Raw genomic sequence first — 27,258 nt, 5'->3', positions numbered from 1 at the left:
AATGCTGAAGTTTAGAAGTGATTTTCTATACTTCATTTAATTTCATTGTTATAATCACCTTTGTTATAATGCTTGATTGATAAATTGTCACTTCCTGTTGAAATATTCCTTAGTTTGTGTGGGATTTGAATACTTGAGAAGTCTTACAGGAGTATTAGGTAATTGGTAGTGGTTGTTAGGATATACATGTTTTTTTTTTCGTGAACTGTAAAATTCTTAGGTAGTGTAAGACTTATGTATATTTTACTAGTTCACTTAAGGTAAAATTTAGTTACAAGGCATGCTTCACACTAGAGGATAATTCTTGTTTTTGGTTGAGAAATATCAAAAGTTTTAATAGTTTTATCCATTGTATGTTCAAGTAGAGCCATGCATTTTGCTCAAGCTCAATAGTATTTGGGATAGTAGTTGTTTGATTTGATATTTGATCAGACATTAGCATGACGACAGTCGTATTGCCCTCTTATCTGTGAGGGATACATTCCAAGAACTGCCCTCACCAGTGGATGTCTGAAACAGTGGATAATACCTTATACTAAATGACTAGTGTATATGGCATGAATATGCCTGGAGGGACTTAATGGGATGGATGGTGTGAGATTTCATTATATACTCAAATACAATTTAAAACTTGTTAATTTCTGAAATTTTCCATTTAATGTTTTGGGGCCATAGTTGACTGTAACTAAAACCATGTAAAGTGAAACTGTGGTTAAGAGGGGACTGCTGTATCCCATTTAAAAAGAAGTTATATTATTTCTGGTTTGGGATAGAGAGTTTTGTGTCACTTTTCCCTAGAATATAGCCTCTTGAAGATTTTCCACGTAGGATTGCCAGAATTGTTGCAGAGATATCTAGTCAGTGAAGTTTTATTTAGAAATTTGTCTAAATAATTATCAAATCGTTCTGTTCTTGTTTCTTAGATTTTTTAATACAGCAGAGCATAACTGAAATATAAAGATGTTATCCATTTTATTTAATATTTTGTAATTGTGCATTGTGATACTTTTTATATATTTATATGTAATCAATTTTAAGTTGAATATTTGAAAGACTATTATCCAACTTGAAACTTGATGGAATTTTTAAGTGTTTCTTTAGAGTACGTTTTGAAAAGATGACTTCTCTAATTTTTAAAAATCAGTCCATCTATTTTGACGAGCCAAATCCAGCACAAGCAAAAAGTTCAAGCCCAGAAAGGTTACCTCAGTGGGTGATGGGTGAACTGAGGACAAGTGAACACAAATTAAGTGAATCATGGAAACTTTCTTCTGGCGAAGATAGCACTTTGGTGCTGTCACCAACTGACACCCACAGGTAAGTTAAGAAAGTGGGATTTTGAATGTTTTTCATTTTTCAATCTGTCCTTGAAACTGGTTCATATATTGAATTTTTCCTTTTTTTTAATAAATTGTTTTGCTTTGTCTTTCTGCTCAAGTTGAGTGCTGTGAGTGGATGTCGTATAGGCAAAATAACAGTTTTGCTTTTCCATTTACTATGTACTTAAGATTATTTTATATTTTTAGCTACTTTTATGGGTATCTGTTAACTTCATGTATTTTCATTGCTTGGAAAGTGGTGCCTGAGAATCTTTAAATAACTCAAATGTGCTTTTTTCCTTTATGACAAGAGTTAGTTAAGAACATCAGTGATTTCAACAGAATGACACCTTGCAGATCCATCTTGGAACTTCTTGAATATCCTTTTCCCCCATTGAAGAGTATTTTTACTTAATAAAATAAAAATGCAAACATAAACCTCATTAAACTGTGCTTTCTTACTAGAGTTTAAAGCTTAAATAGAACTTTTAGTGCAAATAAGACTAAACTTCCAGTAGTACTTCAGCTAACTTCCATGTTTACTGCAGTTACTGCTATGGTATAATTTTTGGCTATTAAGAAGAATAGATTTAAATTTGGGCTTTTATCCTGTTCTTATTTTCCCTATTGGCATTGTTCCCTGAAATGTTAGAATATTAGATAGTGTCAGTTGACCTGTACCCTATTTCATACTCACCACTCTCTTGGTAATTTTAATTTTAGGAATTTGTTTCTGTTAGCAATGTAATCTTTCTTGTTCACTATAATATTTTTTGGCTTACTCCTTAATCAGATCCAGAAATGTTATTAGCAGATTTTAGTTTCTCCATAGTTGGTGTGATCTTGTTATATATTTTTCAGACATAAGATGATAGTGGAAAGAGCAGATAAACACAGAGCATGCAATATACTCCATGAAATTATTTTATTAGAAAGGGGAAACAAATTAAAATGGAAAAAAGTGTTGAAAAGGTGATAAAATTAAGGACATGTTAGGAAGAGTAAGAGGAAATGAATAGAAAATTTTAAAGGAAGTGGTATTAAATACTTATTTTAAAATTCATAGATAATTAAAATTAGAAGAGGTATGATTTTTGTTAGCCCGATACGCAGGTAAATGGGCACGTGAAGAGATTGTGGCCTATAAATAAAGAAAAATACCATTCTTAATTTGACTGCAGAATCCATCCATTGTTTGCCAAAATATTTGTCCAAAGTCCAACTAAATCCTAGGTTCCTTTCTAGGGTGTGATGAACATGGAATTTATAGTATAAAGGTGGACTGAACTTGGTAATTGTGTCTTTGAGCTTAGACCAGAGGTTGAGAATTGATAATCTACCTGAACTCAATGAATTATTTGGGAAGATTTGTTTTGTTTGGCTTACACATTGTTTTTAAAGATTTTTCAGTGAGTTGTCAAAGTTAACAATTGGGAAATTTCATATCAAAATCCAATTTTCTGGTTCCTCTTAAAAAACATGAAACCTGGTAATCTTTCCAGAAGATACCCCTAGATCCCCTAGATTAGATAATACTTGGTTATTCCCTTAATGTGGTATGTCTTCACTCTTTCCTGCTAGTTCCAGACACTGAATTTGATGTTAATTGCATCCATTAGTGAGCTTGCATTTTCTTCTTAAAGTAGATTTAAAAGGAACATGAAGTGTTATTTCTCTATTTTAATATTCTATCAAAAGTGCAAATAATAAAGAAGAGGGATCATATAATTCAAAAAGGGAGGAGACTTGACTGTGTAGAAGTGAATAGTATCCACATTTGGCAGCATAATCCCTCATTTGTTACCTGTTTAAGTCCTACTGACGTTTGATTTAGATAAATGGAGGAGAGAGTGTGGATAAATTCAGTGTGTTGGTTATGTGTAGTCATGGAAATATTTGCAGAATTTGAAGTGTACGTAAGAGAAAGTTCAGAATAGGACAGACTTGAGATTTCCAGGAGTCCAGGTGAATGGACGTTTTCTCTCTTGGATAAAGTTTGAGAAAATACGCTGAGAATATTCTTTAATTATTACTCAGTGACTTTTCTGGAAAATGAAACCATAGTAAAATCCCCACATTTTAAACGAATAATTTCTCTTTGTTGGTCACCTGTAATTAAATGTCATTTTAATGCAAAAGAATTACTTGAGTATGAGGCAATATCATTTATATAAAGAGTAATTAATGGGAAAAGCAGACAGTCTTATGGTTCTGGTTAGTACCATCCATTCTTCAGATATCACAACTTCAAAAAAATCCTATGTGATATCCCAGATAGCTTAGGCGATCCTCTTACTTACTCCTGTAGCACTGTGTGCTTCCTCTTGCACTCATTACATGAGCAAAGGTTCAATATCTGTCCTTTGTGCTAGATTGTAATTTCTTGAGATAGGGTTGGCATTTTTCCTGTTTGCACTATATTTTCAGCTCCCAGCACTGGGTGGGAACACGTTAGGAATTCCATAAGTATTTATGTTTGGTGTGTTTATGCATGCATGAACGAATGGATTGTGTTAGGCACTGCCACATATTTAATCAGTAAAAAGACCCTTTGAGATAGGTATATTATGGAATTTTGTCCAAAAGGATGTTTCATTTAACTTTTAGGAAATGTTGGGGGAAGAAGAAATTTTAGACAACATTGAAGGGAGTGTAGATACATGCAACAGAGGTGCCTCTTACACTGTGAGGAATGTAGTAGACGGAGCTGGAAAGGACACTCTGGACTATCACTCTGCTCAAATGTCAGGCTATCACTAAGGCTAATGGTCATTTAGGACTGCCAAAACAAAACTCAGTGTATCTTATGTTTATTTTAATTTAATAAGTGTAATTTGATATAAAATTTTAATCCATATATATACTGTTTAAGAGATATATACATGAAGTCATTTAAAAAATAAAACTAACATTTATTTTAGCTAGTCAGCAAAATTGATTTTAAGGCCAAATATATAACGTGTAATATCAGATCAGATGTGGTGGGGAATAGTTTATTGATGCTTCTGTCTGCACATTTTATTTTAAAGTTGTTCCTTTACTCTGAGTGGTCATACTGTGCTAATGAAAAAGTTAGTATCTGCTAATGTTGACCTAATACATCTAATCAGTTCTGTAAAAAATTGTTTTAAAAAGTTTAAGAGGCTTATAATATTTGACACATGTATGTTTTTATAGTGAATAATTTATTGTTACTTAGAACTGAAGTTTAATGCTGCCTCATAAATTTTACAACCACTTCAACTTGTCCTTTGAAAAACCTCTTTAATCTTAAAAGATTTTTCCCCCTTAGTGTTTCTTTTTTGATCACTTTATAAAATCCTGCTTTACTTAGACCTTTTTGTATGTGAAGTATTTCTAATGGCATTTTAGATTATGCTGTTTGTGCCCTAGCCTTTTTATATTATTAAAGATGCAGAGTCCTTTTGAAGCTTTTTTTGTTAGGGCTCCCTATTCAGTGGAGATGGCATCTTTCCTTTACCTTTATCCTTCCTGTAGGATGTGGTAGTGGCCTCGTTCCACATGCTTTAAAAGTATTATGAGGTCATATTCTGTCTGTCTTATCATGCTTTCTTTTTTTTTTTTTTCACCAAATACACATCATATACTAGTATACTTGGCATTTCACACCAAATAGCTTTAACACAGCTAGTCCTGTCCTGATTGTCTTCTTTGTTTTCTTTTTCTTATTTATTATACATTTTTTACCCATATATTCTTTTAGAATGTATTCTTCTAGAAGAACCACTGGTCCAAATTTCATTGCTCTTTTCTTATAATTCTGTTTTTGCATTTTTATGTCAAATACCTGGCTCTTTTCTTGACAAAGAAATACTTCAGTTATATTTGGCTTTGGAGCATGACTTTATAAAATGTCTCTAAAGAGATTATAGACTTAGATCTTACCCATGTAGAGTTTGGTTAATTTCACTTACTTCTGCAGTCATGAGCTAATGTCAATATGTATTACCTTTCTGGTCATTCTTCAGATGCTTATCACTGACTGAAATCCAGTCAAGGCCTTGTCTTTGTGGTAGGCAGACTTTAAGTTTGCCCCTTGATCCTCCTCCTGGTGTTTCTTATGTAATTCCCTCCCCTCAAGTGTGGGTAGGACCTGCGACTTGCTTCTAACTAATGGACTATGGAAATGATGATGAGATGTCACTCCTGTGATTACATTATGTTGTATAAAACTCCATCTTGCTAGCAGACTTATCCTAGAGTTTTTCTGTCCTTCCCTTTGCGGACTTTGAAGAAGCGGCTGCTGTGAATCATATAGCCATAAGGGAATGAATGCTGCTGACAACCATGCAAGCAGGGAAGTGGATCTTTCCCTAGTTGAGCCTCCAGCTGAGAACCCAGCTCTGGTCAAATCGTGATTGCAGCCATATGTAATCCTAAGCAGAGGACCTAGCTCAGCTGTGCCTGGACTTATGACCCACAGAAATGAGAAAATATATGTTTGTTGTTTAAAACTGTTAAGTTTGTAATAATTTGTTATGCAGCAGTAGATGACCAGTACAGTATTTATCTTCATTTTAGGTTATGCAATCTATATACAAAGCATGCTTGTTATAAAAACTTAATTGTAGAAATATGTAAAAAGTCAAAGCTTTTCTGTGTTCTTCTTTTCCTACTTTTCTCATGAGGGGCAATCACTGTCAACACTTTGATTCATATTCTACACTAGACAGTCAACACCCACACCTTTATAATTAAAAAATTATGAATTGACTTATATCGTATGTTCTGTTCTGTGACTTTCCTTTTTTTCACTTAACTATATCTTGAACTTCGTCATGTTATCTGTGGAGTTTTTTTAAACTTATAGATAATACTGTATACTGTGGATATACTCTAACCTGTCTCTATTGCTTTTAGTTCTTTATTATTATAAGGAATGCCTTTGTTAATATCCTAGTATATCTATCATTATGCACCTTATATTAAAATGTACCAAGGATTTATTTCAATCAGATATGGCAAGATGACAGATGTGGAGACAAATGCCTTTGAAAAAAAAGTTTATTACTCCATTAGTAAGAGTAAAGGGTGGGGCTGGGGTTTTAACTAGTGGTAGAGTGCTTGCCTTGCACGTGTGAGGCATTGGCTCAATCCTCAGCACCACATAAAAGTAAATAAATAAAATAAAGATCTAAAAAGCAAAAAGAGTAAAGGGCATGCCATGCCATGTCATACAGGGCTACGTGGGGAAGCAACAGACTTGGTTAGGTGGCAGAGGAGCAAGGGGAATGCATAGTGAGAGCCTTTTATTACTGGAGTGGAGAGAAGTTGTTCAGAGCGATGAACTCTCTGGGGTAGGAAGTGAAACACAGATGTTGGGGTTTGTGGTTAGAGGGTTTAAAATATATGATTTCCACATGTCCATGAAAAGATAGGTATGGTATGGATGTAAGTAACTTTGGCTATTAGTTTGGACCATTTTTTCAGGATGCCAGTCCATCGATTACAGTATCAAGAATGATTATTACACACCCACATGTGTTTTGGGTTGTTATGGATTCCTAGAAGAGGAATTGCCATGTTGGTGGTATTTTTAGTTTATCCAGCATCTTTTGCTGTGGTAGAAAAATCTATGTGGGCTGCTATGATGAGACCTGTAAGATACATAGGGCTAAAAAGAAATACATAGAGCATAGTGAACTTCCATTTATGTGTGTAAGTGTATTTTAAATAGGCTATATGGACACATATATGTGTGTGGAATATTTCTGGGTGTCACACTAACTGTTAAATATGGTTACTTTTAGTGAGTGAGACTAGTCTGGAGTGTGGAGATAAAAATATTCTTTTTGTATATGTGTGTATGTTATTTTTAGTAATCACACACTTGTTTTTTAGTAAATACCATTACATTGCTTACTAAAATACTATCTTGTTAAAATGTTGTGTCATACATTATCAATATTAGTGATGCATGGTAATATAATCATATATATATATTTAAATAAGAATGAAAAATTATCAGTAAATATTCTAAATGTGTGAATTCCACTTGTTTCTATTTGTTAAAGCCGAAACCAAGTGAGGGGAGTTGTCCAGTTCATGGAGCTCTTACTGTTTTTAGGCATTATTCTAAAACTCTCAATTATATGATTTAATCTTCTTCACAATCCTGGGAGGTTGGCGTCATTGCCCTTTTGTATTTGTAAAGGAGGTAACAGCTTCAGGAAGATCAAGTGATTTTTAAGTAATGGATTCAGTATTACAATGCAGGTTTATGATTTTTCTTTCTAGTATGCCATGTATATATAAGAACTTTATGTAAAAAATATGGAAATTTCATTCTTATCTATTTTTCCCTCTACTTGTGCTACCTCAGCAATCCTAGGCTATGCCTTTGTTCTAGGATATTTCTAGGTTGAGTTGAAATGAGGCAGTTTGCCTTTGTTCAAATTCTACTTCTAACACTTGGCAACCTCCTGTCCTCAGGCAAGTTACCTAATTTCTCTAAACCCCAGATCATCATTTGTAGAAGAAAGTTTTAAGGACTAAGTAAAATAATTCAGGTGGAGCCTTTGGCACAGAACCCCCTGGGGGTTAGCTGCTGCTACTGCCACCATCACTGACATGGTGATCACTATTCTAATAGTCCACTCCGGGCTTGGTAGTGAGATTGTGTGATCTTTCTTTTGATTCCCCAATTGTCTCATCCTAAGAGTATAATCTTAAGATCCTTTGTCATTAAATATTTTTAGGTACTAAGAATCATTTTGTGTTCCCCAAGAAAAGTAAATTAATACCTCTGCAGATTCTCATTGTAATACTGCTCACTCTCAGAAGAGTGGTAATAGTATTTCAAAAGAGGATTTGTAGGAATGTTTATTTAAATAACATAACATTTAGTTTTTTTAGGGTAGAAGTAACACAGAGTGAGCCTACATTAGAAGCTGCCTAAGTAATATTTAGACTTTGTTTCATGACATGTCTGTACTATTTTCATGTGCTATATTCCAAAGAACAGAAAGTTAATAGATTGTGTTCTTGTCATACAAGTCTGTGAAAAATATTTTGAAGCTTTTTTTTCGTGGCTTGTAATTATTTTCAGTGAAATATGATGTGATCTGATAGTTTATCTCCAAACTACAGTTAGGTTCTGGGATAGGGAAAGATGAAGAAAAATAATTTAATAACGTAATTTTTAATCGAAACTTTGATTCAAAGGTGGGAGTCAAAGAGAGTGAAGAAGAGTAATGTTGAATCAACCCTGGCCTTTAAACATTGCTTCACCTGCGAAGAAATACATTGCTTCTGCTAATTTTAGAGGAGTTTATTGATGCATAAAGAAGACATTCATCTAAATTTATTTAGATACCATTTTATAATGAGTGGTCTTCCAGATTACTTAAAAATTTTAAGAATGTACAAACAAAATAATTATTAATTATATGTTACTTTTTAGCATATCTGATTTAGGCTAATTTTATATAAATTTAGGCTAATTTTATATAATTTTAACATATTAGATCATCTAAATAATGAATTATTTTATGCCTATAAGAAAGGACTTATAGAATAATTGTCCTATTTTAAGTGATTGTAGAGGACTACAGTAGTCTTTGCACAATGAGATTTTTCAATAGGTTATTTGATGCTGGTTTTTGGTTTGGAATGAAGAATCTAGTCATACTTATATCATTGTGGAATATGTTATTTGCTTTACAGTGATCCTCTTTATGATGTGATTTTCCAGGAATGCATTGTAGCATAAAGTTGGTATTCTGTATGTTGTTTAAAAAGGTCTCCCAAGACAGCGAATATTTAATTTTCTGTGCAGTGTAATACCATAGCCAGCAGATGGTGATCAAGTCTAATGAAAATCTGCTTGTGGTTGACTGTTGATTTATGTAAAAAAAACCATTTTATTTAAAAAATATTGATTTTGTTCAGTCTATGTACTCTGTTAAACTCTATTATGTGTTATATGTAAATAACACTAACACTATAAATAGTTTCTGCTCCTGAAATCATTGGATATATTTGTCATGGAGCCAATCAGTACCTTTCTTTCTTGGGTCATCTTCATGTCTGTCAGCATAGTTAGGATTGCATATAGTAAAACGTCCTTAAACGTTATTCACCAAAATTATATTCATTTCATTTTAAAATTTCCCTGATGTTTGAGCAAAGTTGTATTTTACAGTAGCACTAATAGGACTTGCTGTGATAATTGGTCATGTTCTGTAGCTGTGTTCTTCAGTACAGTAGCCACTAGTCACATGTGACTATTGTGCACTTGCAATGTGGTTGATGTGGTCAAGGAATAAAATTTTTCATTCTGTTGATTTAAATAGTCACATGTGGTTAGTGGTTACTATATTGGGCCACTAGTGCAGTCTAGATCTCAGTCTTCTGATGGACCATTGTAAACCTGACCTGCTAGATGGAAAACTGAGGCCTGTCCTCTGTCTAGGTGAGAAGATGTGGGGGTGATGGAGCTTGGAGTAAAGCATTAGTGCATATAAACTGGCTGTGCTATGGGGAGACCTCTTCTGTGTGCTTCTGTGCAGTTCATGGCATCCCTTTTTTGATGGTGATCATCCCTGAGCAAAGTTTGGTTGCTCTTCTGTTGATTAGTGTTGGGTTTGGAAGGCTCTCTCCCTAATAGAAAGCATACTGTTCATCTTTTTCATTGGAAATAAACCTGATTAGTTTGTTACATTTGATATACTTTTTGAAAGACATTTAATCTTGAGCTCAGGATAGAAGACTGCTACACAAACAAGAAGTAAAACTGCTTTGTATGGTACTAAATAAAATATGACATTCACACACTAATCAAACCACTTGACTGCTCATTAATTCTCAACATTAATGTGCTAATTAAATATCACTGTAGGTATTTACCAAAGCAAGGCCAAGTGGCAGCAATTTTGTAATCAAGATGGAATAGTTATGAAAATAATGACTGCATCATTTCTTTTAGGCATATTTTTTCCCCCAGAAGTCAGATTTTTGACAAATTAGTCACATTTTTCCTTCCTTTTTTACAAAATGACTAAGGCTTTTTAATAGCATCTTTTTTATTTCACAAGCAAATTTTGTTGTCAGATAATACTAAACAGTTTTGATTATTCTTTTATTAACAAAATAAGATGACAGTAAGTAGAATACTAAGTGTTAAAAGCCAGAGAGATATTGATAAATGTTGATTTCAAGGTGTGACTATTATTTTTATTTTTAAATTTTTAAAATCAAATGTGTTATTTTCAAGTAGGTAGTTAGAAATATGAAATCTTAAAATGTTTATAGGTGTCAGGTCATTTTTTAGTTTTGCTAAGCATCTCATTGTTTAAAAAATTTGGTATTGTTCCTCTTTATTGATTAATATTAGGGCCTCTGATTTATAATAAGGATATATAACATTTATATTTATCGCATTGAAACCAGAGTTTGAGATTAAACTAGATTCTCTAGCATCTCATTTTTTCATTTAATTTTTATTTCTAATAAAGTTCCCCTTCTTAAGGGAAAAATTAAGATAAATATGTTGTGGATCATGAGAATTACTTTTTTAATTTTAAGTTTTGATACTTTACTGATATTAAAAATTATTGCTATTTATCTTTGTCTTTCACAAAAATATTTAGCAATTATACCCAAGGAATACTATTTTGAAGATGATATATAATAATATTACTGGTTATTCAGATAAATAAAAAGACATAAAAATAAAAAGTTAAGCACAAGACTGTAATCCCAGTGACTGAGGAGATTGAGGTAGGAGGATTGAGAGTTCAAAACCAGTCTCAGCAATGGCGAGATGCCGAATAACTCAGTGAGACCCTGTCTCTAAATAAAATACAAAATAAAAAAACCATTGGGATGTGACCCAATGGTTGAGTGCCCCTGGGTTCAATACCCAGTACACACAAATAAAAGTACTTAGTTTTCTAATCTAAGGTTATATCACTCTTAAAATTTGTTTACAACTGTGAAACATAACAAATGTAAAAAATGCATAAAATGTACTAAAAGTTTAAAAACGATGATAATATAAAAGTATATAAACAATGATAATACTCCAGAAGACCCTGGGTGCTCCTTCCCCATTGCCTCTTCCATCCTCCTGAGAAGAAACCACTCTTCTATGCTGTGTTTATCATTTCTTAGCTTCTTTCCTCTTCTTTCTTCCTCTTCCTCCTGCCTTCTGTTCACATTGTATATCTTATTTTGAGATTTGCTTCTTTACTCACCATATTTTTCAGATTCATCCATGTTGATTAATGTAGCTGTAGTTCATCCTTTGTCTTATAAACTTTTAAAATCAAAGTATAGCATATATACATCAGGACACACAAAGAATAATGTGTAATAATATATGTACAGCAAGACACATCAAAGTGTAAGGCTAGATGAAGTTTTACAGAGTAAAACTCCCTTAAAATCAACCTCCAGATCAAATGAGGAATTTAATCAGCTCTCCAGAATCCTGTCTTGCTCCCTCCTAGTTATTTATCATCCATCCCAAAGGTAACCACTGTCTGCATGATGTCAACATAGATTATTCTTAACTGTTTTTGACTCATAAAGCATGTTCACTTTTGTTTCTAACATCTTTTGTTCAACATTAGCTCATGAGATTTCTCCATGTTGTTGCATTTAGAAATGGATTTTTTCTTACTATGTGAATATATCACAATTTATATACATTCATTCTACTGTTGAACTTTTGGATTGCTTCCAGTTTTTGTCTATTACAAATAATTCTGTGAACATTCTTTTGCATACCTTTTAGTGCACATATGCCCACCTTTTTAAAAAAGTTGACTTAGAAGTGTAATTACAGTATACACTGCTGAAGAGTTTTCCAAGGTGGGTAGGCTAATTGACATTTCCACTAGCAGAATTTGAAAGTTCCTATGGCTCCCCTTTCTTGCCAATACTTGTGTTGTTAGTGTCTTTTAATTTTAGTAATACTGGTATGGTGGATGTGTACTTTCAATTTTACATTTTCTTTCATGACTAATGATTTTCAGCATGTTTTTATTCCTACTTGACCATTTGAATCTCTGATTTTGTGAAGTTCCTATTTAAGTCCTTGACCATTATTTTCTATGTATAAAAATGTTGTCTTTTTTCTTTGTTGATTTGTCTTTATATATTCTGAATAACAATTCTTTGTTGAATATGTGTTTTGCAAATACTTTTCTCTTACTCTGTATCTTGCATTTTCAATTTCATTGGGGTCTTACTTCACTTTATGCTAGTGTGATAGAATACCTGACACAAGGTAGTATGTAATGAACAGAACTTACGGCTCACAAATCTGGAGGCTAGATAGTCTAATATCAGGCTGCTGGCCTCTTGCAAGGGTCTTCTTTCTACTTCATCCCATGGTGCAAGGTGAGGATGAGAAGTGAGAGTGAGAGAAGAGAGCAAGCCAACTAGGCAGAGGGTGAATTTACCATTTTATAATGAACCCATTCCCACTACCGCAACATTAATCCATTCTTGTGGATCATGGTCTAATTACCTGCTGAAGGTCCCCCCTCTTAATACTGTTACCATGACAATTAAATTTTAACATGGGTTTTGGAAGGGACAAATATCCAAACTATCTGTTGAAATTATTAATTATAATATAGTTTTTTTGTGTTGTCTCTGTTGGTGTGTGTGTGTTTTATGGGTGTTTGGAATTTTTTCATTTGCTTATCCCAAGATCATGGAGGTGATCTATGTTTTTTTCTAGAAACCTCATTTCACCTTTCTAATTTAGGTATACGGTATATCTGGAATTGATTTTTCTGTATGCAGTGAGGTAGGGGTCAAGGCTATGTTCATCTCCTCTGTCCCCCTGCTCCCCCAGCGAATATCCATTTGATTCTTTCCCCACTGCTATGCTTGGCACCATTATTGTACACCAGGAAATCTTATTTGTATAGGCTTGTTTCTGGTCTCTAGTTTCTTCATTGGTCTGTTATCTATATCTGTTACTACCATACTGCCTTAATTACTATAACTTTGAAATAAATACTAATTTTTAGTAGTATAGCATAGGCCCTTCCTGAGCCCCAGGCAAGTAATGATCTCCTTTTTGTGTTTGTATTTATATATTTTCATTTTCTAAAAATTTTATAAGTGGGATCATAAGACATGTAGTCCTATGTGTCTGGTTTTCACTCAACATATTCTTTTGAAGTTCATATATATCAGTAGTTGATTCCTTTTGTTTCTGAGTAGAATTTCATAGATGAATATAACACATTTTGTATATCCATTTACCAGTAAAGTAGATATTTGTTTTGTTTTCTATTTTGAATATTCCTACTGTGGATTTGTGTGTGTATGTGTGTACATGTGTACACTGTGGATTTAACTCGGAACTTAATGTGTACTAAATATGTGCACTACTACTGAACTGTACCCCATCTGCTACGGAAATTCATTACAAGTTTTTGACTGACCATTTTTTCTTTTCATTTCTCTTGGGTAGATATCTAGAAGTGGGTTGTGTTTTTAAGTGTATTTCATTTTTCTTTTTTTGTGGTGCTGGTGATTGAACCCAGGGCCTCATGCATGGTAAGTGAGCACTATACCACTGGGCCATGTCCCCAGCACTTTAAGTATATTTTTAACTTAAAAATTATTGAACTATTTTCCCAACTGGCTCCTTTTAATTTCATACCATCTCTTTTTCAGTCCAAGATGTTAGTGATTTTGTTGATATAAGAAAAGTACAAAAGGAGGTGGAATAAAACTAAAAGCAAAATGACAGACTAAATCTTAGAACCAGGGGTTGGGGATTTAGCTCAGTGCTAGAGCACTTGCCTAGCGTGTGCAAGGCCCTCAGTTCAGTCCTTGACTCTGAAAATTTTCTCTAGTGGTTGAAAAATTATATTTTTTTCTGACTTCATTGGAATTGAATAAGAAATCAACAATAATGGTTAACCCAGAAAAACCCTCAAAGGTTTGTAAATTAAGAAAACTCACTTTGGTATAACCCATGGGTCAAGGAAGAAATTAGAAGAGAATTTAGAAAATATTTTGAATCAAATGATTTAAAAAAAAAAAAAAACCAAAAACAAAATTTGTGGGACACAACTAAAATGGTTAAAAACTTTTTAGTCCCTTTTTAGGAAAGAAGAAAGATCTAAAATGAATGCTCAAAGCCTTTTTTTTTGCCGTGCTGGGGATTGAACCCAGGGCCTTGTGCTTGCAAGGCAAGCACTGTACCAACTGAGCTATATCCCCAGCCCTCAAAACCTTTTGAAGCTTGAAAAGTAAGACCTAAGTGAACACAATGGCAGTAGAAGAATAAAAGAAAATAGAAGTAGAAATCAATATAACAGAAAACAATAGAGGAAAATCAATGGAACCCAACACTGAATTTTTGAAAGATAAATGAAGTTGATAAACTCTAGTTGAATTGATCAAGTAAAAAAGAGAAAAACATGGAAAAATAAGAAAACTTGTGGTTTAGGTTTATAACTCCACTTTTTGTTTTAAAAAACAAATTAATTAACTGTAAAACAAATTAACTGTAAAACAAATTTAATAAGATGCATAAAATAATTGTAAACGTGTAATGGGTGCACAACATTAATAGAGGAGGAGCAGGAGGAACTATAAAGAAGTAGAAAAGTAGAGGTTTTGCTTATCATTGTGATTGATTTTAAAATAGATTGTTGTAACTTAGGGAATTTTAAGTTTCATCTTGGAGTAATTACAGAATGTTTATAGAATATACACAAAGGCAATGAGAAAGAAATTAAAACATCACTACAAAAATTAAACATAAAGGAAGACAGTAAGGGAGGAAATAAGTAGAACTAAGGTAGAAGCCATCTAGGAAACAACAATAATAATAAAACAAAGTGACCATAGTAAGTCCTTCCCTACCAGTAATTACTTTAAATGTAAATGAACTGAACTTCCCTGATTCGAAGACATAGATTGGTAGTATGTATTAAAACAACAACAACAGGATCCAATTGTATGCTGTCTATGAGAGACTTTATATCTGAGGACATGCATGGTTGAACATGAAAGGATGGAAGATGATATACCATGCAAGTATAGTGACTAATATCAGACGAAATGAAACTTAAGTACAAAAACTTAAAAAGAAACAAAGAAGCACATTGTATAATTATGAATAGATGAATTCAGTAGGAAGAACAATTATTAACATATATGCATCAAACATCAGAACTCCTAAATACATGAAGTAAACAATTGAAGGAGAAAATAGAGTTCTATAATAATATTCTGGGACTTTCGTACCCCACTCTCAAAAATAGATAGAATAACTAGACAAAGATCAATCAAGAAACAGAAAACATGAAGCTTGGTGCTGTGGTGCACAACAGTAATCCCAGCTACTCAGGAATTGAGGCAGGAGATCATAGGTGTTAGAGGTCAACCTGGTCAAATTAGCAAGACCCTGTCTCAAAAAAGGGCTGAGTGGCAGAGCACTTGCTAGTGTGCATGAGTCCCTGGTTCAATCTGCAGTATGAAAAAATAAGAATAAATTTTTAAAAAAGGAAAGACATGGATCATATGAAAAACATTTGGACCAGTTTGACTTAACAGTTGTCAACAGAACACTGTATCCAGCAAGAGTGGAATATACAGTTCTCTGAAGTACATGTGGAGCATTCTTTAGGGTATGCCACACATTAGGCCACAGAACAAATCAGTACTTGTAAGAAAATCAAAATATTATAAAGTATCTTTTCTTATCCCAAAGGAGAGCTATTAGAAATCAATAGAAGGACTCGTGGAAAATCCATAAACATGTAAATGTTAACAAACTCAAATAGCTGATAGATCAAGGAAGAAATCACAAAGGAAATTAGAAAATATTTGAGACCAGTGAAAACAAAAAATACAACATAGCAAAATTAAGGAATGCAGTGAAAACAGTGCAAACAGGAATTTTTTTTGTTGTAAGTACTTATATTAAAAGACAAGAAAAGTCTCCATTTAAGAATCTAATATCTTACATCTTAAGGAAGCAGAAAAAGAAGAACACACTAAACCTAAAACTTAGAGGATAGAAATAATAAAGATTAGAGCAGAGCTAGACCAAATAGGGAGTAGAAAAACAATAGAGAAAATCAATAAAACCTACCAAGTGTGTTTTGTTTTGTTTTTTTCGGGAAAAGACCGACAAACAGACCAATAAGGACTAAGAAAAGAGTACATTCAAGTAATTCAAAAATGAAGGAGGGGATGTTACAACTAATTTGACAGAAATAAAATGGATTTTCAGAGAGTTTATGAACAATTGTATGTTAATGTATTGACTAACCTAGATAATATGGAAAAATTTCTCAAAACACTCAACCTACCAAGATTAAATTATGAAAAAATAAGAAATCTGAACTGGTCTATAATTAGAAGATGAAATTGATAATCAAAAACCTCTCAACAACAAAAGTCCAGAACCAGGTGGCTTTACTAGTGAAGGATAATACTTAATCCTTCCTTAAACTTTTCCAAATAATTAAAGAGGGAGGAACACTTCTCAGTTCATTGTGTGAGACCAACATTAAGTTGATATTATAGCCAGACAAGGGCAAAACAATAAAGGAAAACTACAGACCAACACCCTGATGAATAATGATGCAAAACTAAATTCAGCAACAAATTAGAAGTCTTGTGTATCATGACCAAATGGGATTGTTTTCCTGGAATGCAAGGATAGTTTGACATATGAAAGTCAATAAATATGATACACCACATTAACAGTATGACAGGAAAAGATCTTACACAATCATCTTAGTTGATGTAGGAAACTCACTTGACAAAATTTATCAATCTTTGATTTTAAAAAATTTAGAAGGAAACTACCACAACATAAAAAAGACCATATAAGCCAACATCATTTTGGTGAAAGATTAAAAGCTTTTCCACTCAGATCAGGAATAAGAGAAGACAGTCTGTTTTTGCATGTGTATTCAACATAACACTAGAAGTCCTAACTAGAGCTATTGACAAGACAAAGAAATAATAGGCATCTAAAGTGGAAATAAGTAAAGTTGTCTTTATTCCCAAACAACATGATCCTATATATAAAAAGCCCTAAGGATGAAAAGCATTCAACCTGTTTACAAGATACAAAATCACACAAAAACTTGTTGCTTATTAATATGCTAACAGTGAACAATCTAAAAAGGAAATTAAGAACACAATAATGTTTTCAATAGCATCAATAAGAATAAATTACTGAGAATAAACTTACCCAAGGAGATAAAAGTCTTGTACACCAAAATCTACAAATCTTCCTGAAAGAATTAAAAAGATACCAATAAATTGAAAGTATCCTGGGTTCAAGAATTGGAAGACTTAATATTTTACAGATGTTAATACAACACAAGATGATCTACAAGTGCAATACAATCCCTATCAATATCCCAATGACATTTTTTTCAGAAATTGAAAAATATATCCTAATATTCAGGTCAAATCTCAGTAATGAAAACGGGTATTGATGAAGGAATGGATGAATATGTAGAATAAAAGAGAAATTCTAGAAATAGGCCTCATGTATATAATCAGTTGATTTTCCCTAAAGATGGCAATGAAATGGAAGGAAGAGGTCTTTTCATCAGTTATGTCCAAACAACTTGATATCCATGTGGAAAAACACTGAAAAGGGTTATAGACCTAAATGAAAATGCCAAAGTTATAGAACTTTTAGAAGAAAGCAGAAAATCTTGTGAACCTGGAATACACAAATATATCCAAAATAGGATGTAAAAACAAAACAGTACAGTAAGATATTTTTATAGAAATTTTTTCTTAGAAAGGTGTCATTTGGAAATTACCTAGCAAGGTACAGAATGGGAGAAAATATATTCATTACATAGAATATGTATCTTTACAACTTGAGAAAAAATAGAAAGCAACCCAATTAATGTACAGAAGTTTGTAGACACTTCCAAATAAAATTATATAAAGGGTTAATGTACATTCATGAAAAGGTAGTCAATGCTATTCTTTATCTGGGAAATGCAAATTCTTAAGCACAGTGTGACACCAGTACACATCCATTAGAAGGACTAAAATTACAGACACTTAGAAAAACACTATGGGGTGATGCAATGAAACTGTAAGTCTCCTACTGTTGATGGGAATGTAGTATGGCACAACTGCATTGGAAAATAGTTTGGCACTTTCACATTTTAGATAACTTGGCATATGACCAAGGCATTCTCTTGCTAGGTATTTAATCAGGAGAAATGAAAACATGTCTACCTAAATACTTGAGTGTTCATAGTAGCTTTATTCATCATAGCCAAAATGTGTAAACAATCTAAATGTCCATCAATATATGAGGAGAAAAGAAAATTCTAGTTTACCCATATAATGGAATACTACTAAGCAATAAAAATGAATTTGTTTACATGCAGCAACATGGATAAACCTCAGAAGCATCCTCAGTGACAGAAGCCAGACATAAAAATGTATATGCTGTTTAATTTCATATATAAGAGATTCTAGAAAATACTTGTCATCTGGGATTGGAGGAGGAGATACATTGATTCTAGATGGGCTCAGGAGATTTTGGGGGTGTGATGGGAATAATCTATTTGCTGGCTTACACAGGTGTATGCTTTTGTCAAAACTCATTAAATTCTACATTTTAAGTGGGTATAGTTTTATACATAAATTATACCTATAAATTTAATGGATATCAGGTATAGGTATGGTGGGGGCCTTCTTGGTATGCTTCTTTTGGTCTGAAAACTTGTAAACTCAAGAAATTGTCTGTTCTTCCTCTCTACAGCCAACAAACAGTGGTGAGAAAGGGACTTGGAAATTGCAATAACTTTTCCCATCGAAAAAGCAGGAAATCGGGAGTGTGTAGCAATGGCTTTAGCAATTGTAAGTCTAGCCAGGTGTATGTTGTATAGTTCTTGATTTGGGCTTAGAGTTGCTTTCTGGGATTGTTTTTTTATATCTGTGTGCTCCATCCTTTAGACCCTTGGCTTGTCCCTCTTAATTACCTTTGTTTTACCATAAGAAGTTACTTACTCAGGGCCTTGTGCTTGCAAGGCAAGCACTCTACCAGCTGAGCTATCTCCCCAGCCCCAATTGATGCTTCTTTTCAGTTGAGTACGTCTCTTTCAAATGAAGCTAGTATAATTCCTTTAAAAACGGTGTGGCTTTCTGTGTTTCAAATTGTAATCCTTTCCATTAGACAAGTTCCATATTCACAAATACCTTTGAGACAGGGTTTCTCTGTTTTGGTCCAAAACCCAGGATGCTGTGTACAACACCCTAATGATTCTTTGAAGCCTTCTTATCTATTGGAGATTCTTAGAAGCCTTCTTAACTATTCAGAATTCTAACACATAACTTCTTATGTATTAGAGAGATGAAAATGTTTAGAAACCTTTGTTTTGCTGATAAGGTCTTTATCACTGCCCCAAATCTTTTTGCAGTCTTAGTGTGCTTGCAGATGTATCCTGGAGACTTTGACGTCAAGTTCATATTGTAGTGGCAAAACCTTGGATTTGATCTTTGCCCTGAGATTATTTCTTGTGATCAGTGTCTTTTGCTAGCTTAAGAAACTGAGAATGAAAGAGTACTTTTTCAACTGTACGGGTCCTGTGTTGGAAATAGATCTTCTACAACTTTACTTCTTATTTCATTTCTATTTCTACCTTTTCAGCCACAGCTAAAATAAAGCATTTGACATTTTAAATATTTTACCTGGAATTCTCTTTAGCCAATTTTTATATAAATTCATTAAGTATATTTTCTATTTTCCACAAGTTTAACACTGTTGTTAAACTTCCCATCTCTACATCATATAGGTTGTCTTTTTATCTGGCTTAAAGTAATATTTTCCTCCCTGTCCTTCCAGCCTTCCCAGAATCCTTGAGGTCTTTGCCAATGGCCAGTTCTAAAAGATGATACTATGTTTTAGATTTTTGTTACTTAGTACCTCACTTCTAGGAACCAGTTTATGTTTTGTTCATTTATTACTGTGTAACAGCAACTAAAAGGACAATGATTTTATTATTTGTTTTGTCTCTGTGTTGACTCAACTGGGCAATATTTCTCATTTTGCCCTTATCTGGGAAACTGGATTGGGCTATGGCATTGAAGAAAGTTCACTTATGTACAGGGCACCTTGGTGGTGGGTAGACTAGGGTTAGATATGAAGGCTAAGGCCTAGCTGGGATTCTCTGACTCTCATGCAGTCTCATGGTTTTCCTTCTTCACGGGCCTTTCCACATAGCCTCTGCTTGTGATCTTTTCTCTCCAGCAGGGCAGCCAAACTTAGGGTTTCCAAATGTATAAAAGAGAAAGCATCTAAGGTATCTTAAGGTTTGAAGAACCTGAAACTGGTTGAGTGTTGGTCTGTTGCATTTTATTGAGTAAAGTGAGTCACAGGCCTAGCCTGTGCACAGCGTAGAAGGGGCCCATACAAGGATGTGAAAACTGGGAGGCATTGTGTTGTGGAGCTCATCTTTGGATACCACACACCACTTGTCCCAAGCGTGTCCCAATTTAGTTACCAATCAGTGTAAACTTGGTTTAGGCTGTGGTTTTGAGGCTGTGTCTGTATCCTTTGCCTTTCTCAGGGATGCAGCTTCTCATAAGGCCACCAGCTCTTAATTTCATCTTCCTTTCAAGAGCAAGCCACTGCAGCCCAACCTCTGGTTTCTGGAAGAGTTTTTGATTTTGTTTAGGTAGGGAACTTTGGGTCCCTCTTACTTTTTGGTAATCATGCTTCCTACTGTCTTTTCAGTTGCTTCTGGCACCAGAGCCTAGAAGAATATTTCCACCCTTTCCATTGCAGTGCATTTTGTCCTAGACAAACTGGTGTCCAGATTTCCTTTCTGCAATCTTTTACTTTTATTTATTTGTTGTAGATGGGCACAATACCGTTATTTTCTTTATTTATTTTTTTATGGTGCTGAGGACTGAACCCAGCACCTCATATGTGCAAGGCAAGTGCTTCACCACTGAGCCAGAACCCCAGCCCCTCTTTGCAATCTTGATTGGCATTTTCAGTACTATTTCTTTTTTATATTCTCAGTTTCTGTTTGTTTCCTCCTTCTGGAATTCATATTATTGCTATGTTAGAGATTTTGAATCTATATTCTTTGTCCCTTACATATTCATTTATTATATTCATTACTTTTTTTCCTTTTGTTTTCTCAGAGAATTTCTTGAATTGGTTTTCGAACCCATTTTTTAATATTCTGCTATATTCATCTGCCATTTATTCATTGTGATTTTAAAATAGGTAATCAAGTATTTCACTTGTAATCACTGTTTTATGATCTCAGATTGTTCATTTCCCTTTCACAAAGTGGCCACCTGCATTACATTGTGAATACATGTTATATAAACATTTGAGAAGTTTCCCATCTTTTAAAACAGTGTTTCTTTTTTTTTTCTTTGATTGCAAAACTATGTAACATGAGATCTACCATCTTAATTTTTTTAGTGTATAGCACAATATTGTTAACTATAAGCACAATGTTTTCAGCAAATCTCTATAACTTTTTCATTTTTCATAATTGAACCTTTATACACTTTGAAAAGCAACTCCCCATTTTCCTATCCCATAAGCCCCTGGCAATCATCATTCTAACTTTCTGCTTCAATGGGTTTGGCCACTCTGGGTACCTCACATAAGTGGATTATATACTACTTATTCATTATAACTGGTTTATTTTACTCAGCAAACTGTTCTCCAGGCTCACCTATATTGTCACTTATGATATAAGATTAAGGCCAAATAATATTTTGTTTTATTTATCCATTCATCTGTAGATGGGCATTTAGGTTTCTTCCATATCTTGACTGTTGTCAATATGCTGCAATGAACAAAGAAGTGTAGAAACCTCTTCAAGATCCTGATTTCATTTCCTTTGGATATAGATCCAAAAGAGGGATTTCTGAATCATAAGGCAGTTCTATTCTTGATTGTTTGAGGACCCTCCATACTGTGTCCATAATGGCTATACCAATTTATGTTCTTATCAACACTGTGCAGAAGTTTGCTTTTCTATACATTTTTGCCAATACTTTTTATCTTTTGTCTTTTTGAAAATAGTTATTCTAACAGGTGTGAGATGATACCTCATTGTGGTTTGCCTTGCATTTCCCTGATGATTAAAGATGTTGAACATTTTTTTCATATTTGTATGTCTAGTTTGGAGAAATATATGTTCACATTCTTTGCCCATTTTTAAATTGAGTTGTTTTCTTGCTGTCGAGCTTTATTCTCTCAGTGGTAGTAGGGATTAAACCCAGGGGCACTCAACTACTGAGTTATATTTCCAGCCTTTTTAAATTTTGAGACAGCATCTTGTTAAGTTGCCCAGACTGACCTTAAACTTGCAATTCTCCTGTATCAGCCTTCTAATTAGCTGGGATGAGAGGTGTGTGCTACCACATCTGGCCTATTGAGTTGTTTGAATTCCTTATATTGTTTGGATATTAACCTTTTATCAGACTTATGACCTGCAAATATTTTCTCCCATTCTGTAGCTTGTCTCTTTGCTGTGTGGAAGCTTTTTAGTTGGATGCAATCCCATTTGCCTCTTTTGGCTTTTATTGCTTATGGTTTTGGAGTCATATCCAAAAAAACCATCATCCAGAAAAATGTCAAGAAGCTTTTCATTTAGGTTGGGTTAATAGTTTTGCAGTTTCAGGTCTTATGTTTAAGTCTTTAATCAATTTCTAGGTGATTTTTTTGTGTATAATATGAGATAAGGAACCAGTTTTATTTTTCTGCTGTGGATATCCAGTTTTCCTAACACCATTTATTTATTTAATATTTTTTCATTGTAGGTGGACATAATATCTTTATTTATTTATTTTTATGTGGTGCTGAGGATTGAACCTAGTTCCTTGCATGTGCGAGGCAATTGCTATACCACTGAGCTATAGCCCAGCCCCCAGCACTATTTATTAAAGAGACAACCCGTTACCCATTGTGTGTTCTTGGCACCTTTGTCAAAGATCAGTTGGGCATATGCATGGATTTATGCATATTATTTATATACACTTACATACACATTATAATTATATGTAGTAGTGGAATTCATTGTTGGATACTTGTATATGCACATGATATAACAATATAATTTGGTCAGTTTTGTTCCCCATTACATCCCCTTTCCTTCTCCTCCCTCCCCCTGGCCTCCTTTCTCTATTCTACTGATCTCCCTTCGATTTTTATGAGATCTTCCCCCTTTCTTTTCATTTATCTTCTCTAGCTTCTGCATATGAGAGAAAACATGTCCTTTAACCTTCTGAATTTGGCTTATTTTGTTTAACATAATATTCTTAAGTTCCATCCTTTTTCCTGCAAATGACATAATTTCATTCTTCTTTTTTACTTAATAACTTAACTTTTATTTCAAATAAATTAATCTGAAATGTTGAAGAATGTGATGCAAATGCTTTCACCTCATTGGAAATCAGTTTATCTGCAAAATGAGAGAATTGGCTCAAATGCTCTTTTGACCCTTCCCATTCTAAACATGCCATGTTTTCATGCTTATTGAATTGGAGAACCCAAATGTGGAGTCCATTCAAATGTTAACCAGTTGAATTGCCCAGTGACAGCTACCAACATATTCACTGAGTTATTCCTGGAGTAAGACAGCATACTTTGAAGATAGAATATAATGTATTAACTACTTGTAGTTGAAGTAAACTGCAGTGGTCAGGAAGTTATGGGGATGACTACCTTCATCTTGCTATTTGGCAAACCTCACAACAAGTAGCAATGAGAGTGGCTAGCAAAAAAAAATCTGGGCAGTATTCAAATTTGAAAAAGTAGTTATGCTGAAATCAAGGTAGAAGATCCAGGTCCTTAAGGCTTATCTGGATGAACTCTTTTTTTCCCCCCATAGCTTTATTGAGGTAAAATTGGAGTACAATAAATGCACATATTTGAAGTATGAAATTAGATCAATTTTGACATGTATGTAACCAATACAATCAATATAAAAGGCATTTCTATTACTTTTTTAAAATTTGAAATCTTGCAGACTGTGTTTCCTGCATGATTTATTACATTAGAAATCAATCACCTTAAGATATGTAGAACCCCACCCCCACATTTCAACTATTTCAAAAATTAAATGGCATACTTATAAATATCTCAGAGGTCAAGGAAGAAAGCACAAGAAAAGTAAATAAAAAGTTCTTTGAACCAAGTAACAATAAAAGCTTAAAATATCAGAATCTCTGGGATGAAACAGTACCCAGATGAACATTTATAACTTAGAGTACTTATATGAAGCTAGAATAACAATCAAATTATTTTCAAATTATGTAGTAGGAAGGAAAAAATAAGAGTAGGATCAGAAATATTTGAAATGGAGAAGACATAATACAGCTGAAATTTTATAAAAATCAAACAGGTCTAATCAAGAAAAAAACAAGAACACAAAAAGTAATATCAATGCAAAGGGAGCTATCAAAATAACCCTACTGGTGCTAAAAATACATTAAGGTAATATTACTATTGTATGCAAACATATGTGATAGCTTACATAACATGCCTATATTAGAGAAGGGTCCATGTGTTACTGAGAAGAAAGTGTAGTCAGTCACTGATGGATGAAATATTCTATATATGTCTGTTAAGTCTAAATTATCAGTAATATTTTTTACTTTGATAGCTTCTTTATTTAGTTTTTGCTTAGAGGATCTATCCAGTGGTGACAGAGGCATGTTAAAGTCACCCAGTATTATTGTGTTGTGGTCTCTTTGATTCTTGAAATTAAGAAGGGTTTGTTTGATGTTCTTAGATGTTTCATTGTTTGGGGCATAAATATTTACAATTGTTATGTCTTGTTGATGTATAATTCCCTTAAGCAGTATGAAATGACCTTCTTTATCCCTTCTGATTAACTTTAAGGTTCACATTATCTGATATGAGGAGAGAAACCCCTGCTTGTTTATGTGATCCATGTGAATAATATGTTTTTCCCATCCTTTTACCTTCAGTCTGTGGATGTCTTTTCCTAGGAGGTGAGTCTCCTGCAGACAGCATATTGTTGGGTCTTGTTTCTTAATTCAATCTGCTAATCTGTGTCCTTTGATTGATGAGTTTAGGCCATTAACATTCAGGGTTATTATTGAGATATGATTTGTATTCCTGATCATTTGGTTTATTTCTGGTTTTAAATTTGAATTAGTTTCTCCTTTGATTGACTATACCTATAGTATAGTTCCTCCCTTTGCTGGTTTCACTTTTTTAAATTTTCATTTCATCTTCATTGAATATTTTGTTGAGAATGTTCTTTAGTGCAGGATTTCTGTTTCTGAATTCTTTTAACTTTTGTTTATCATAGGAAGTTTTTAATCTCATCTTCAATTCTGAAGCTTAATTTTGCTGGATATAGGATTCTTGGTTGGGATCCATTTTCTTTTAGGAGCTTGATATATATTGTTCCCGGACCTCCTACTTTGAGGGTCTGGGTCGAGAAATCAGCTGAGATCTGAATTGGTCTCTCCCTATATTTAATCTGATGTTTTTCTCTTGCAGCCTTTAAAATTCTATTCTTATTTTGCATGCTAGGCATTTTCATTATAATGTGCCTTGGTGTGGATCTATTGTAATTTTGTACATTTAGTGTCCTGTAAGCCTCTTGTATTTGATTTTCCATTTCATTCTTTAGGTTTGGAAACTTTTCTGATATTATTTTATTGAAAAGATTGTGCATACCTTTGGTTTGTATCTCCGTGCCCTCATCTATCCTGATAAATCTTAAATTTGGCCTTTTCATGTTATCCCATAGTTCTTGGAAGTTCTGTTCATGGTTTCTTAACATCTTCTCTGTGGTCAACTCTATTTTTAAGATTATATGTTTTGTCTTCATTGCATGAGGTTCGGTCTTCCAAGTGGTCTATTCTGTTGGTGATGCTTTCTATTGAATTTTTAATTTGGTTTATTGTTTCCTTCATTTCCAGGACTTCTCCCCCCCAACTCCCCAAGAATCTTTGTCTCTTTATTGGAGTAATCTTTCACTTTTTGTCTTTTCTCTTTGATTTAATTCCTTACACCATTCTTTACTTGCAGATCAGTTTAGCTATGTACATGCTAAACTCCTCTGACATTTCTTCCATTGTGGTGTTGATGGATTTTGTTATTAAAGTATTTTGGTTTGTTTGGCGTGATTTGTTCCCTTGCTTTTACATGTTGTTTGTGTGTCTACCCATCTAACATTATGGATCTGAGGCAGTAGAATTTCTACCTTGTGGACTTTATAGTGTCTCTGAAGGTTTCCAGTATCTCACTGTTTAGGGGAAGACAAATAACAACAACCAATGCAAACAATATACAGAATTAAACCAAATAATTCCTACTATGATCTTTACAGTGTTAATTATCACAATAAACAGAAATTCTGTGACCAGTTATTACCTACAATAAAAGCAACAAGTTTGCAAAAGGGTTTATGATTTCAAATGGTGGGCAGGGAGAGAACAGAAGTGATATAGGATGTGATGATTATGAGGGAGGAGGAGAGAAGAAGAAGTAAAACATTAAAGGAAGAGTGAAAGAGAGGACAATAGACATTGGCTGTTATCAGAAGAAAAGAGAATCAAGGGTAATAGAAAAAATATATATGAAGCAAAATAAAAAAATTAAAAATAAAAAGAATACAAACACCCTAGTTCACAAAGAACTAATCCATGAAAAATAACTGACTTCAAAACTGCTAGAAATGAGAAAAAATAACAAATATGAATATATGTATGTCCATGTATCATTAAAGTCACAAGTAAAACAGAAAAAGAATAAAAAAAAAGATCTTGTTGAAAAGTTAAATAATTCTTTCCAGTGGAGTTCAAAAGATTCTGTCTCTCTTCTCAGCAGTTTTAGGTGGGGTTGTCTGGTGTGTGATGCTCCGCCCTCTGGATTGCTGGAGTGAGAGAGGTGATCCCATAGGTGGAATCACTGGAGGCAGGGTTTGGGTTT

General features: G+C 33.6%; 1 protein-coding gene across 1 annotated transcript in view; it reads left to right on the top strand.

The window, feature by feature from the left end:
* Positions 1 to 27,258, top strand: part of Cep112 (centrosomal protein 112) — a 447,190-nt gene that overhangs the window by 2,814 nt on the left and 417,118 nt on the right. The window contains 1 exon segment of the mRNA XM_047546437.1: positions 1,145 to 1,317. Within this exon segment, the coding sequence (XP_047402393.1) occupies positions 1,145 to 1,317 (173 nt within the window).

The sequence above is a fragment of the Sciurus carolinensis genome, chromosome 3 (assembly GCF_902686445.1).
Source record: "Sciurus carolinensis chromosome 3, mSciCar1.2, whole genome shotgun sequence".
In the NCBI taxonomy this organism is placed as follows: domain Eukaryota; kingdom Metazoa; phylum Chordata; class Mammalia; order Rodentia; family Sciuridae; genus Sciurus; species Sciurus carolinensis.
This window is presented reverse-complemented; position numbering and strand designations above follow the sequence as displayed.